This window comes from Centruroides vittatus, unplaced genomic scaffold, assembly GCF_030686945.1.
Source record: "Centruroides vittatus isolate TY-2023 unplaced genomic scaffold, ASM3068694v2 scaffold_769, whole genome shotgun sequence".
In the NCBI taxonomy this organism is placed as follows: Eukaryota; Metazoa; Arthropoda; class Arachnida; order Scorpiones; family Buthidae; genus Centruroides; species Centruroides vittatus.
In genome coordinates, this window is record NW_027122717.1 from 1,159,677 (window position 1) to 1,175,447 (window position 15,771).

Genomic DNA, 15,771 nt, shown 5'->3' on the forward strand with positions numbered 1-15,771 from the left:
ACAAAAGATTACAAAAAGTATTTAAAACACAACACTAAAATTTTATTAATAATCCAAATTACCACACTTGTGATACAATTTTTTTGTTTTACACAAAACACAGTCTCTTGTGATATTTTGTAGAGGTTAAACTGAAGTCTGGTGATTTATTCCAGTCATTTAGCTTCTAGATCTGTAAAACAAACATCAGATAAAAGTGAATAAATAACCGTTATAAATATATAAATACAAAATCTACACTAAACTTTATAGAATATAACACTACACACTATATTGTAAATATATAGAATTTGTGGAAGAATATTTAAACAAGAAAAAATTCCTCTGATCATTGTTTTATGCTAACTTTTGGCAGTCAATAACATAAGTTAATTAAGGATGCAAGCTATCATTACAATGAAACTGGTTTCTAAACCATTTGCCAATATTGTCTTAGGAAGTTTGATATTTTTGATGGCATTAAGCTAGGAAGAACATACTGGCAATAATTCAAGACATTTTTATTGTCAAAAATTTCTTTTTATATTTAAACTGTCATTTCAATTTATAAGTTAGGAGTAAATTTTTTATACAAGAATTTCTGAATTAATTTCTTGATCAGTAGCATTGACAATGTCCTTGATTGTTTTAATCAATCACGGGATGTATGTTTCAGTATTCAATCAGGAGAATTTGAGCAACCACATCTGACTTTTGTCCTTTTTATCACCTATTGTCTTGTCAATCTCAACATTCAGAGATCTCTCTTATGTGAATGTGATAAAACTGAAATTATCACTCCTAACAAAACAAAATGTGCTGATTTGTCTGGCAAAGAAAAGGCTACACATAAATAACAATTAGGTTGGGTGGTGGAACTACAAAGTCAGGTGTAAGAAGAGAGTGGATTGACAAAAGCGGGTTGAAAACCAAAAATAACAGCACGATATGTGCAGAATCTGTTGTTTGTCCTTGCAAGACTGTCATAGATCATCAAACGACAATATCTTTAAGACATCTGGTATGTAAATTGCTGATAAATTGTTAGACCGTTGTCACACAACTTTTTTCTATGAGAAAGAACATTTTGTTGATGTATGGCTTCTTTCTTGGTGGAAGAAGCCATACATCAACAAAAAGCAAATGCAGAAACACATCTATTAGGTCTGGGACACAAGATGGGCAAGATTATTTGGAACAATAATACAAAAATTTGCAGCTCTGGAAGTGGAATGAAATTTGTTCCTCACCAAACTAGTGAAGATCTTTTGCTCAAGTGCACTTTGGTCACCATGAAGCATCCTGTGAGGTGTGTAATGGCTTGCATGGCCACATATGGTTTTGGATGTTTTGCTGTCATAGGTGGCAAACTTGATGCAGAAAAAATTACCAGAAAGCAATGTTGCCACCCACCATTGGAGAATTATTTGAAGGCAACAGTCAGCAATGGTGCTGCATTCTGCTGAAAGATGCATCTCATATAGTACAGTACATCCAGAAGTTGTCTAAAAGTGTTCGGGGACCAAAATATTACTTACTGTCCTGTCTTGGTTGGGAAATAGATTTTATATTGGATTTAGGTCAGGACTGGTCCAGGCTGAAAGAGTGGTATCACACCAAAAATCCCAGTAACAAAACAGTTGATAGAAGCCAACAGCCAAACTTGGTTTAGCTGATCACACCACAAGATATCAGGCCTCAAAGAACTGAGGCAGTAATGAAAAGGAAAGGATATCCAACAAAATATTATGGTAAATATAAGTTGGTTTACCAATTAATTTTACTGAAGTTTTCCAAATTTTTTTTGTTGAATTTGACACCATAAAACATTTAATATTCTAATATAAGAATGATTTATTACAATGCCATGTGAAATTTATGAGTGTAAGGAAAATCAATTAAAAGTTCTACTAAAAGTGAAGCTGTTCATTCATTTGTTATATGATGAGTTTTTAACATTTATCTTCTAGTATCCTGCATCTAGCCAAAGAAAATGATATTCAAAAATTATCCAAATTTCATGCTTTGCCATTAAGAAATGAAGAGTTTGTTGTCATCTTCATCTAAACGTGCTAAGACGTTCAAAAGAAAAGGTAATGTATGCTTCACATCATCAGCTCTTAAAGTAAATTATTTTAAGAGCTGATGATGAGAAGCATACATTACCTTAAGAGCTGATGATGAGAAGCAAACATCTTTATGATCATGCAATGAAACTCATTTTCAGGCTATCTTTTCATCTGTATACAGCATTTATCCAGTCACATTTTAAAATATAGAAAACTATAAAAAATTTTATTACAATTTTAATCAAAATATTAAAAATGGAACCTTTGCATCTTAAGTGGAGATTGTATAGTCTTGTCATCTACTTAAAATGAGGATCCCAGCATTGTTGACATATACAAAATCTCTAATTTTTTCAACACTTTTAAACAGGGCTGTGGAGTTTAGTCGGAGTCGTCAAAAATCTCCCAACTCCTGACTCCTTTTTACTTTCCCAACTTGTTATGTATATAAAACAGAAAAGTATCAGAATTGTGTCAAATTTGACACTCTGAGTTTTTTGCAAATTTACATGTTTGAAGACCTGAACCCAAAAAATGTCAAGTAAAGGGGGAAAATTCGTGTGTGTTGGCGTCTATTTTATTTTCTTTATTCTGAGATATTGTTTGAGAATGGGTAAAGTTTAAGAAATGAAATTTGGCATGGTAGTTTGTGTATAAAGGGGCTTTTAAATTTTGGTTCTTAAATAAAGGTTGATAGAGTGGAGACATAGAAGGGGTAGTGTCATATCTCCAGTGTAGTTGGACTTAATATTTTACTCGTTATTAGTGTTTGCAAATTTTTTTATAAAATTTTTTTATAAAATTTCTACCTTCAAAATTAAGCTTTTTGTCATTTTATAATGGTACAGTAAAACCTGGTTAAGATGTTCTCGCCCGAGATGTTTTTTTCTCCTAAGTTATTCAAATTCTGCAGTGTCATCGTTTTGCCCATAAGCAGTGGCATCAAAAGATGTCAACCCGGGGAAAAATTTACATGGGCCTTGGGAATGATGGGAAAAAGTTGTGGAATGAAGTCCAGGTTCCTGTGAATCCCAGGCCCAGAAAATTTTACCCGCATCATCCCACTCGTTGGTCCTGCCCATAAGACTAACATCTTACGCAGAAATTTTTAACAAGTATTGATTCTATGAAACAATTTTTACACACTTAACACTATTTGTCACCAATGTGATTGTTTTTTCATTAGAAAATGCATGCACAAAATTCTGTAGTCTTGATAGAAGGGCAGCTTGTCTTTCTATTGAGACTACAGGATTTCAAACAGGATGAACAAAATTGTGCCCCCCACACTCTAACATCCATATGCACAGAAAAAAAATCCAAATCTTTTGCATATCTTGACATCTCAAAGTGTGTTGAGTCCTTAAGTGTAAAAATTTTGGGAGGGTCATTTTTTGACCGATCACTACACTTTCCTTCTATATAACAGCTGGGAAAGTAAAAATTAGTTAATATATAAATATGTATTTGATATGTCATTACATAGAGGAGTCTTTTAGCTTAGAAAGTTTTTATTCCAATCTTCATGTTCTATTAGGACTCTATTTTTTATTCCTACAGTTTTATATTAACTCTAACTTGTGTGAGTGTGTTACTTATCATTCTGAGTGTGAGTGAAAAATTCTTTTTTATAATTCTATACGGTTTCACACAATTTTGTAATAAAATAATAAATCAGAAAGCCAGGAAATTCAAAAATTGGATTAATGACTTCTAGAACAAAGTCATCTGAAAGATCCCAATCAATATCATCATCAGAATTAGCTATTAAAACTTATTCCATTTCACACACTTAATATCCAAATAGTAAATTTAAACAGTGCACTACTAGAATTCTTCTTTCAAAAATTTTCAGAATAAACAGTTTCATAAATGCATGGATCACAATGTATTATAAACGAAAACAAAAGTTAATTATCTATCACATATTGCATAACAGAGAGACTACTTAATTGATAAAAGTTTATAAATAATTTCTGTAAATAAAAATAGAATTTATATTTGTGATATTGTATCTAAATTATCATATTAAGCATGCATGAAATGAAATCAGGATTGGAAATTATTTAAATACAAGATTTTAGAATTTTAATCAGAATGAGGAAAAGTAAATTATATATAACAATTTTGATACAGATGTAATCCTTGTTTGAAATGTTAACTCTCCATTAAAGCATAATTTCACATCATCTGCCTAAGAAGAGAGCAATTGTTTTTCACACCAGTTCAATGTTTCAGTAGGAGACAAAAATATGTTCTTTGTCATTTGTCTGATGATGTTTTTGAAAAGGTCAAAAGTACTTGCAAAAACATTTCTTTTGTCATTAAACATACACAGTGTTCTCAGTGCTAATTTATCTCTAATTAATAATAGGAGACAATTGTCTCAGGCCTGTATTCAACAGGACAAATCTAAATTCTTGTTCTTTTCATCACTTCGATAACATCCTTTGGCAATTTTTATTAAAATTTGAATTTCTCTCACGATTATGCTACTTAACTGATTTAGCTATTGAGTACAAAATATATTTTTGAAAGTTCTGAAAAACAATTTTGGTCAAAACCCACCTAACTATAAGTAATCACATTAATAACATTGATAATAACAAGATCTATTGATGAAAAAGATGTTTAGCAGAAAGTTTATGAAACAAAGAACAGTTAGATGATGGTTTCATTAATTCCTGTTTTTAAACTAATGATAGAAATTCTCTCTTACAAAATAAATATTCAGGCAAAACTCTGACAATCATTATCTAATAAAATGATGAAGAAAAAGTCATGATACATCGAGGATAGAAAACAATTAAACCTAAATATATCATATTTTTTGTCTTTATAATGTGTTAAGAGGATGTATATTTACAAATTTCAAGAACTATATAGTAAATAAAATTACATGTACAATTTATGTTTATAAGCTTATAATTGCAGTTATAATGTCATTCAGTAATTTAAAAAAAATCTCTTTCATTATCAATATTTTCAGGACAAAAATTAGTTTAAAATTTCTGGAAAATGATTTTTCTTCTGACTGACTGGTGTGAAAAGTTGATGAAGTCTTCTGTGATTGTTCTGTTGATCCAAAATATTCTACTAAATGCTTATGTAAATATATTTTAAATATAATGAACAGACTAATTGTATTCAGTATGTTTATATTGTGAAAATACTAGTAATCATTTTATTTTAATTAATTATTCTAAACTTGCAATTGCAGTTCCAACTGTAATCCATGTTTTAAAAAATTAAAGGAAAAACTCTTCATAAAATAATTTATGATTGATAAATCTAGAAAATACAGTACGGATGTGCTTATTATTGCAAATATCTTTGGATATTCTTAATTGTGTGGATATAATAATTTTTAAATTACACAAAAGAAGGGATGTCTTATTTAGAAACTAACTTTTGCCAAATTATAAAAATTAATAAAAACAAACCAACCTTCTTTCTCTGGAGGGAGAACGGCTTATGCTTCTGCGAGGACTGCGAGATCCGCTTCTGGAATAACGCCGGCGTGGTGGTGGTGACCGTGATCTAAATACGAGAGAAATGATCTTCGTTTTAAATAACTTCATGGTAATTTTTTCCTCTGTGCTTTGTTTTTACTTGTTAAATTGTCCATTGGAAGGACATAAAAGAAGATGGGAGTTTGCATCAGGTTTTTCCTGTTAATAATCTAGTTTTAAAATTTTACATTATATTCAACATAAAATTTTTCTGTAAATTTATTATTTAAATATAACTTCTGGTCCAAATAAACTGATGCAAACTCTCTGTTACTACAGAGAGACAGAAAGAAAACAATAACCTGTATTACGAGGGTAGTGGAAGTTATGTTGTCGACTATTTGTCAGCCGCTGCTTAGTGTTTGCAGTAGCTGTAGTAGTAGCGAAGTAGAATAAGTAGCCGACGGTGGCGACAGACAATACATAATGCGGTTTGGCTGATCAGCGTTGAAGAAACTAGTTTTTGGCGGTGGTGACTTTGTCGACTACGATGCACAATGTGGTATGTTGCATGAAAGACAGAGGTTGAATAATTGCAGTTTAAAGGTGAAGCGTCGACTGGACCTCATGATGGGTGTGGTTTGAAGGGACGGACGTATGGTCATTGTGTTTGTGGATTTTTAACAGCAATCTGATGTACATCTCCAAAGATAGGACTGCATTTGCAGCAAAGTTGGCTGCGCTGAAAGAGTTGTATTAAACACCGATGCTGTCAGCCATGAGGAGGTAGATAGGAACGAAGAAAATGGCGAGTAGATTGCCTGTAATGGTTGTCATCATTACATATTATCGTCCAGTTTTAACTGCTTACTCTATTCAAAGTAATTTAAAACCCCAACCCATCAATAGTATATTGTTATAAACAATGGTTAAATCCTCATTCTTTTTTAAATTATTTTGAAATACAACAGAACTTTGTTAATCTTATTTGAATTAGCTTAAATCACTCAATAAAATAAAATAGTTGTTCCTTAAATAATACTTAACAAATTCTAAGTAACTTATTTCTATTTAAACAGTACTATTACAAAGTGTCAAATTACAATGAAATTAATTTTTCTTGACATACAAATTAACTAATGTGATTTGCATATTATATTTAATAAAACAAAGAAAATTTGACAATTTAATATACGCAAGTGAGTAGATTGCATACAGTACAGGTATGCAGTGCATAATGGTGGACAGCCCATATGATGGAGGCTCATAAGATTATAGTAGTGTTGAAAAATTTGTAGCCATACACCTTCTTTACATTCAGATACATAAATACTTATATAGCCTATTTCAGAAGTGGAACATGCAGGTTTGTCTAAACACAACCTGTGCTTAATACTCTAATACATTTTGAGAAATATTGTGCATTATTAAATGGGACATACCTGTAATGTCCATGGTGCATACAGAAAATGTAATCCACAAGTTTTTAGTCTGTTTCTGAGATATAAAATATCTAATGAAATACATTCAATTTTTCACAATGTATTAAATAAATTACAATATTAACACAGAAGTAGAGCAAAAATTTCTGGATTGCATTCTTTGGCTAATAAATATTCAATATGAAGTTAAAAGCCTAACATCCTACAAAGTCTAAAATTTTATCAAAAAAAGCTGAAAGAACTAATTATCAATTCTTTCAAAAAATAAGTAAAACAGTAACTAACTACAGAAATGTCAAATTATTGAAATACAACATAATAAAACAAACAAATATCTATGATTTCTAGCTTTAGTTGGTTGATGGAATATGACAATGCAACAAGCGGGCAATTTACTAAGAGGCATGCCTCCCACGAGGACTTTACAGAAAATTGGTCCTATATGATAAACTTTCAGTATGAAAAACTTTCCAATAAAACACTATCCTATAGTACTGTTTTATTGGAAAGTTTATTTTATAACAACAATAGGACATATAACAATTTATACATAGTAATGTAGCCATCACCAACAGTTAAATGTTAATATTGTTGAAAATTCTTATAATCAGACATATATTTAACATATTCATAAGCACTAGAGTTATTAGAAGTATTTCACCAGTAGTTAATTGTCACTGATAGATGCATCAGTTATATATATGACTATACAAATACTGTTTACATCAGACATATCTCACTAAATAGGTGAATGTGAACTCATTTGAACATCACTCAAGAATGTTTCGTTACATGAGTAATTATGTAATACTGAAGAGGAATCACTAAGACAGTGTGATTTGAAAAGCATTAATATTAGAGAGAGAAAAAATGAAAGATGTGTCAAATGTTAGCCTGGCTACTTGGTTTGCTACAATTCTAGACAATTGAAATTGGGAATAGAAGATCTGTAGCAAAATAATTTGGCTTATGAATTAAGAAAAGTCAAGTCTTTGTTCAAGACTTAAGCAGAAGAATAATCAATTTTTAACATTCTGTCTAACTTTTAGCATATCTTTTCCCATAAATCTTTTCTTTCCCTTCATTTTATCCGAGGTAATCTTTCTAGAGAAAATATCCAAAATTTATAAATGCTTATACACACAGAATGGTTAAAATCTAAATAATTTACAAACAGAAGTAATGACAAAATCTGCTTTAATAAAAATTTTCATAAGTTTCAACTAAAATGTAATTTATCATCATTAATTATCATCATTATCATCAATTTTATCATTGAAAACCCCATTAACAAAACATATAAAAATCATCATACTAACACTTTATTCTAAGCTGAAACTAGTCAAACAATAAAACACCTTTCTCACACTTCCAGAACCAATACATTTATTAACACGTTTTCAGCCTGCCTCAGGGTTTGTGTGCTGCAAACTGAATGTCAGACAACATTTTTAAATAGGAATATGCTTCTAATTCCATTCTTCTGATGTCATGGCATCTGAATAAAAATTTTAAGATTTTACATAGCTACCACTGGATAACATTAACAAACAGGATTAATAAAAATGGCTGAATATAATAGCAAAAAATAAAATATGCACTTAAATGAAAAAAAACCAACATGGATTCAAATTTCCGTTAATCCCTTTTTAGGGAGTAATCCACAAATGCATACCATACTGAAGATAAAGCATTGCTTTCCTTACTGTTAATGCAAGTATGGTACCTTTAACTGTCTTGTTACATATTTCCCAAGTTTCTAAAGTGCTGAGCCTGTGTTTGTTGAATATCCATTTTATCAGCCTTGCCTTGTTCCACCTAACTGACACCCTGGCCTTTAGTAACATATTGAGCCAATATCTTATATTCCAATTTAAGAACATTGGTTAACATTCAATTTGCAACACTTAAAACCTGAGGCAGGTCCTTAAAGGAGGCCAAAAACATTCATATTAATAAACACATCAGTGCTGAAAGTATGAGAAAAGTGTGGTATTATTGTAATTATCAAACTAATTCAGCAAGTATCTTTATGTTATTTACTTGCATGTATGGCACATGTTATTTCAGGTTTTAATATCTCTGAAAATAGATTGCATCTTAGATTCAATGTAACACTTCATAATTAGTGATCTCTAATGCCACACATCTTATTTTTAGTCTAATCCAGCAACTTCAACCTTTAAATTTCTGGTACAAACGACGAAAATTAACAGAAAAAACTAACGTTTTCGAATCTCCATCGAGATCTTCTTCAGGTTCGTTAATGGAATGTCATGAGAATAGAACTCTTTTGAAGTTCAAAAAATCAAACATCTCCAGCGTGCGATGACGATGCAAAACATAAGATTGATATAATAGACCCGAGTCTACTAACGTAACGTCGCAAAATATCAATGCAGGGAATAAAACCATGTCTACCATCGTGGATTGCCCTCCGAGATGTATCGCCACGTGTACGATAAAACGTTGCTGTCTTTGTAATTAATGCATTTCCCCGATTTGGTAGCTCTGTAAATCTCCAGGGTCTCCAATGCCCTAATGTGGTCCGTTTTGAACGACTTCTTAATGAAGGTGGCGTTATCGAAGTCCGCTTTTACATCGGGGTCCGTGGCATACGTCGACAGGGCGGTGGTGTGCCTTTTTTTGGCAACATCATTCTTATGTTCAGAAACCCTTTTTTGGAGGGATCTCTTGGTAGAACCAATATATACTAGGTCCCTTTGGAATCTGTGGTCTCTTAACGGGATACTATAAACGCCCGGTGCCCTTAAAATGCTCGGTTTGTCCTTGGCGTTTCTGAGAAGCGAATAGATAGATGGCGTTCTCGTGTACGCTAACTTGGTGCCCTTCCTTAGCGCTATTTCCCTGTACAAGGAATGGAGGTCTTTGTTGTATAGTACAACCGTGTGCTGGTCGGGGCTCGAGTTAGGATCACTCCGCCCTGCGGAGGTGTGATGCGCTGTGTTTATATTACAACACTTACGAGCTAAATTGCGGATAAGGCTACTTTTGTATCCATGGCTAGTGGCAATGTCTTCAATGTGTTTTAGCTCTGTGATCGCGTCTTCCCTTTTAGTATTATGGGTGAATGCCCTATTTACTAACGCCCTGAACGCCGCAATTTTATAAGGGTACGGATCCTCCGACCCAGCAAGTATGTACATAGGTAGGTAGCCGGGTTTGTAGTACACCCGCATCTCAATATTGTTTATATCGAGCTGAATGGACCCCGATGTAAAAGCGGACTTCGATAACGCCACCCTCATTAAGAAGTCGTTCAAAACGGACCACATTAGGGCATTGGAGACCCTGGAGATTTACAGAGCTACCAAATCGGGGAAATGCATTAATTACAAAGACAGCAACGTTTTATCGTACGCGTGGCGATACATCTCGGAGGGCAATTCACGATGGTAGACATGGTTTTATTTCCTGCATTGATATTTTGCGACGTTACGTTAGTAGACTCGGGTCTATTATATCAATCTTATGTTTTGCATCGTCATCGCACGCTGGAGATGTTTGATTTTTTGAACTTCAAAAAAGTTCTATTCTCATGACATTCCATTAACGAACCTGAAGAAGATCTCGATGGAGATTCGAAAACGTTAGTTTTTTCTGTTAATTTTCGTCGTTTGTACCGGAAATTTAAAAGTTGAAGTTGCTGGATTAGACTGTATATGTACCGGTAGTCACGAGTGAAGTTTGTTATCTTATTTTTATGTCAATAATTTCATTGCATCATTTTAATGATTTTATTAGACAATACTAGTAACAGAAAATACTGTAGAGATCAACTTAGTTTAATCTCATCATTCTATTAAGGTGGATGCTTACAGACAGCAAAATTAAGATAACATTGATTGTCAATGACCAATTTCCACTTTTGACCTTGACAATTAAAATGGCAGATTGGTTGAACTTGTCATTAATATGTTCAATGTCACTTTAATTTTGCTGCTTGTGTACATTCATGTTTACAGTAATATCATAAATACTTGGACAAAAATTCAGAAAAAGTTGTACAACAGTCTTTCAAGAAAAGTTGCATTTCCTATGCTCTAAAAGGCACCAAGCATGATTGCATGTGGGTAGATGTAAACATTGAATCCAGTGTTGATTAAGAAGAGCCTACATAACACAGTGGGTGAAAAGGTTTCTAATTTTGATTCCAAGGCAGACAGTCATATATAACTTTACTTGCAATAAATACTGAACAAATTTATGTCAGTAGAATCAATTCTATTATCATAAATTTGTTTCGGGTTGTCTATTAAAAAATGAAGTGAGCACAGAAATTTAGGTGCATCTTCGATTTGAATAAATACAGTAATACATTTAATACACAGTAATAAATTTACACATTTAATAGATTACACACTTAAATGTATTACCGTATTTATTCAAATCAATGTTAATTGATTTGAAGTCAATAATGTTAATTGTACACATTTTCTAAGAATCACAGATCACCAAATCAAGAAAAACTTCATTTGATTAGTTTAGTTATATTGTTGGCTGATACTTTCAAATTTAATAATCAGTCCAATAATGCAAGATGAACAGAAATTATCTAATCTTGACATTAGTTTTCAGCTTTATTTTTATTTACCTGTATTATCAATGCAAATTAGGATGATGCAAAATCTATCAATCAAGTTTATGTTTTATTACAAGTGAATAAACCTGTGAAAATTTTATTCAAATGCCATTAAAATCAGTATTTGAAAGTCATTTATATTAAAATGCATCCAACATGCTTGTCCTCAACTTCAATATTTTTCACACCATGGGAGAAAATAGACAAGCAAAGCATATTCTCCAGATTGAGGAGGTGTATTCCTTTAAATTTCTAGTCATATCTCCAAAAACTGAAAGAGCCCAAGTTATCTATTAAGTGTGAAATCATCACTATCCCAGGAGAGAGAGTTCTCTATGGTAATATCAAACAAACTTTGAGATAAACTTGATGGAAGTCATGACTGAAGACAAAGGCAAAAGGTGGGTGAGCCACCTTTTGCCTTTGTCTTCAGTCATAAACTAAGCCACATAACACAGACGAAACAATTAAGAGAAAGGTCATTAATTATTTAGATATTAATTATTTAGACTTTTTTAACAAGCAGTCATGACTTAATTATCATAACAAAAATATATTTCACTTTGTATATTTGTCTCTCTCATCAAACAATTTTCTTTGTAATATATACAGATTAATTTTTCATAATTTAATTCACAGTATTATATATTTTACATTTAAAACAAAACTGTCTAATTTTGTAGCACAATACAGCTTGAACCTCACATAAAATGAAAAAAAAAAAACACTGAGTGCAGCATTAACATTTTATTATTAGTGCTTTCAACAAACTTATATTCATTAACTTCAGGCAAACAAAACATTTTTTGTTAAAATAGAACACATGTAATCTAATGTAGATGGATTAAATATCATTTAAATTAAAATTAAAAGTTGTTATATGTGTGATCAAAGCTCAATTATGCAAGATATTGAAATGTCATGTAGCACAGTATGAGTATACACCCACATCAAAGGATGCTTATCACTGTTTAGCTGTTTACAGTGGTGCCTCATATAACACACTTAATCCGTTCCAGGTGCACGTCTGTTAAGTGAAATGTCCGTTATACGAAATGCATTTTCCCACAGAAATACATATTAAAACATCTAATTCGTTCCGCAGCATAAAATAACCGTACTATATCATAAAAAAATGAACATGAGGTGCATTCTTTTATTTCTCTGCATAACTCTGCGCGAGTGACATCCGTTTAAAAATTCCTGTGGAATGCGTTCCTAAATTCCGGCGGGAGTGCACGCCGTCGAACGGTAAAAACGGCCGCCTGTAGCAGTAGTTTACGGTGGAAAGCAACATGGCGTCCTCCATGGCTCAGATAGTTTCATTTCCGGGTCCATTATGTGGTTTTATGAATGAGAATTTAGAAATTGTGAAAGCGCAAGTTAGCGCACGCAGTGATGTAAGTGTCTTTACGAATTATTTTTCGAGGCTATTTTGAATGCTCTTTCAACAAATAATCCATTTTATGATTAAATTTTACAATTGGGACCCTTCTTTTGCCTTTTAAAGCTCATATTTTAGAATTATAGATTCCTCCATCACCATACTATCGATAGTGCAGGTGCTGCCATCTTTCTTTCTTTCACTGTCGTTCCTAAATGCCTACAAACAGCAGCGCACTCCTGTAGTAGCGGAGACGCAGAGCGACCGCTATTAAAGAACGCACCCATGGAGCAGTCACCAATTATGCTGGAAAGTCTGTTGTTCGCAACCAGTCCGTTGCTCAAGTTATGTAACGGCCAAACCGAAAGTCCATTGTTCGCAGTGTCCGTTATTCGAGGCACCACTGTATATAGGAAAACCCAAATGTTGGGCAGGTCAAGTGTTGATATCAACATACCAACACTTGACCTGGCTTCAAGGTTGTTGTGAGGAGAGATTCCCATATGAAAATAAGTTTCTGGTCACTGTATCACCCAAGTAGCATTGTTTGAGCCCATAATGGATTGTAATTCTGTTCAAGCACCTTTTTTGCAAGCTTCATGGTATATTTTCTTTTCACCACATCATCCTGGTACTCAGCTAGATGGCTAGCAAGCATTTTTATGGTGGCCCCAATTTACTTTGTACTCACCCCCATTACAGAATACTCTAACAGCACAGCATACTCTCTCGATTTTCAAAGGTGGAGAGTTTATCCCGATTGTTGCAGATGAGTCTGCATAAATTCAGCAGCAGGGAGAGGGGCAGAAGAAAGTTGTGTTGCCTGAATATATGGCAAATGCATATAGAGGGAGGTCTAAGGTATGGCAATGGTGGTTAAACTATTCATACCTCCCTGTTGTTATGCAGTAGTGTGCTTGGAAATAGTAATTCCCTGACTATATTAAGCATATGTGTGAACTTAGCACATGAAAAATCAGATGAGAGCAGTGATAGGGCATCCACATAACACAAAGATTGGAAAGTGACAGCAGGAATGATATGAGGCACCATATTAAACTTAAGGAAAACTGAGAATAGTAGTCCTTCAGGAGCTATCTATGTGAAGATCCAAGAATGCTATTGCTGTATAAACCTTTTTTTTACCATATGAAGTTAACAGATGGATATACACTAAACATTTGTTGTTCTAACATGAAAAACATCTATTTCATGTCCTTCCATGCTATGAGAATGTCATCAACGTAACGAATTTACAACTGTGGGTAGCTGATGACAAGTGGGGAATTAAATGTTGTGTGTTCAATTTCTCTCATAATCAGTTCTGCTAGAACAGCAGATAAAGGAGAATCCATAGAAACCTCCTGTTTCTGTAAGTAAATTTTCCCATTGAAATGAAAATAGTTGTGCTCTGTGATGAAGATCAGTGCATCACGTATATCCAGTATCTGTTGAGCACTGAAGTTCTTGAGGAATAAAGAATTAACAAGCATTACAGTTTCAAAAGTGTGCACTGAAAGGTACAAGGATACTATGTCCACTTTGTAGAAGTTATATGCACTGGTTTTTAATGTACCAATAACCAAAGTGATGGTGGATTTATCAACCAAGGACAAGAGAGTAACATAGGGCAAGTCTGGGATCAGTGTACAAAAGAATTTAGCTAGCACCTTTTCTAAAAAAATAGGTAGGATGGGACTAACTTTCTCCTGTCCCTCTCCCTGCTGCTGATTTTATGCAGACTCATCTGCAACAATCGGGATAAACTCTCCACCTTTGAAAAATCAGGAGTATACTGTGCTGTTAGAGAATCCCATAATAGTGGTGAGTACAAAGTACAGTATATTGGGACCACAATACAAACGCTTGCTAGCTGCCCAGCCAAGCTGCCATGATAACATGATGAAAAGAAACCATACCACAGAACTTACAAAAAATGGTGCTCGAACAGAATAATCCATTATGGGCTCAAACAATGCTACTCAGATACTGCAGCAACTGGAAACTCATTTTCATATGGGAATCTTTTCTCATAACAACCTTGAAGCCATGCAACACAACAACACTTAACCTGCCCAGCATGTAGGTTGTCATATATAAATGGCTAAACAATGATATGCATCTGTCATCATCTTTTGATGTGGATGTATACTCATTCATGTGCTGTATGATATTTCACATCTTGCATAATTGAGCTTTGATCATGCATATAACAACTTTTAATTTAGATTTAAATGATATTTAATCCATTTAAGTTAGATTATTGTGTTCTATTTAAAAAAATTTTTTTTGTTTGTCTTAAGATGATGAATATCAATTCGTTGAAAGTGCTAGCAAAAATAAAAAACTATTAATGCCGCACTCAGTGTTTTTACTTTCATTTTAACTTCCTAATGTGGATATTAGTGTAATATATGCAGATATCCTCCTTGTAACATGGTAGTTAGGTTCTGAAAAAGTGCAAAGTTATGTGAATTCATGCTATATGAAATAAAGGACTAGTAGAAAACATAGGGTTAGGTTCCAAAAGTTAGCAAAAGATACTATTCTTTTTTATAATTAACAGAAATATGTTTATTAAAATAATCAATAATTAACTAACAATTTCAAACCAGAATTATTGCATGTTAATATTAATTTTTTTCTTCACTACTAAACACCCTTAAAGACATTTTAACAATTAACAAAAGACATTTTATTTTTTGACAAAATATTGTCATTTTCTGAGCATTCCTGTTGACCTTAATCAGAAGTATCAGCAACATCTTGATTTTTTATCTTGAGGGTTATCAATATACATCTCTCTCTCAAGGGTGTATGAGGGTAATCCCAAAAGTAAGGT

At 32.9% G+C, this 15,771-nt stretch overlaps 1 protein-coding gene across 1 annotated transcript in view; it reads right to left on the reverse strand.

Moving 5' to 3' along the window:
* Window positions 1-20: 20 nt before the first annotated feature.
* Window positions 21-15,771, reverse strand: part of LOC136989883 (RNA-binding protein 1-like) — a 42,779-nt gene continuing 27,028 nt past the window's right edge. The window contains exons 5-6 of the mRNA XM_067288177.1: window positions 5,496-5,588; window positions 21-172 (exon numbers count right to left, since the gene is read on the reverse strand). Of these exons, the coding sequence (XP_067144278.1) occupies window positions 160-172; window positions 5,496-5,588 (106 nt within the window). The 3' untranslated portion in view covers window positions 21-159. The remainder of the gene's footprint in view (window positions 173-5,495; window positions 5,589-15,771) is intronic.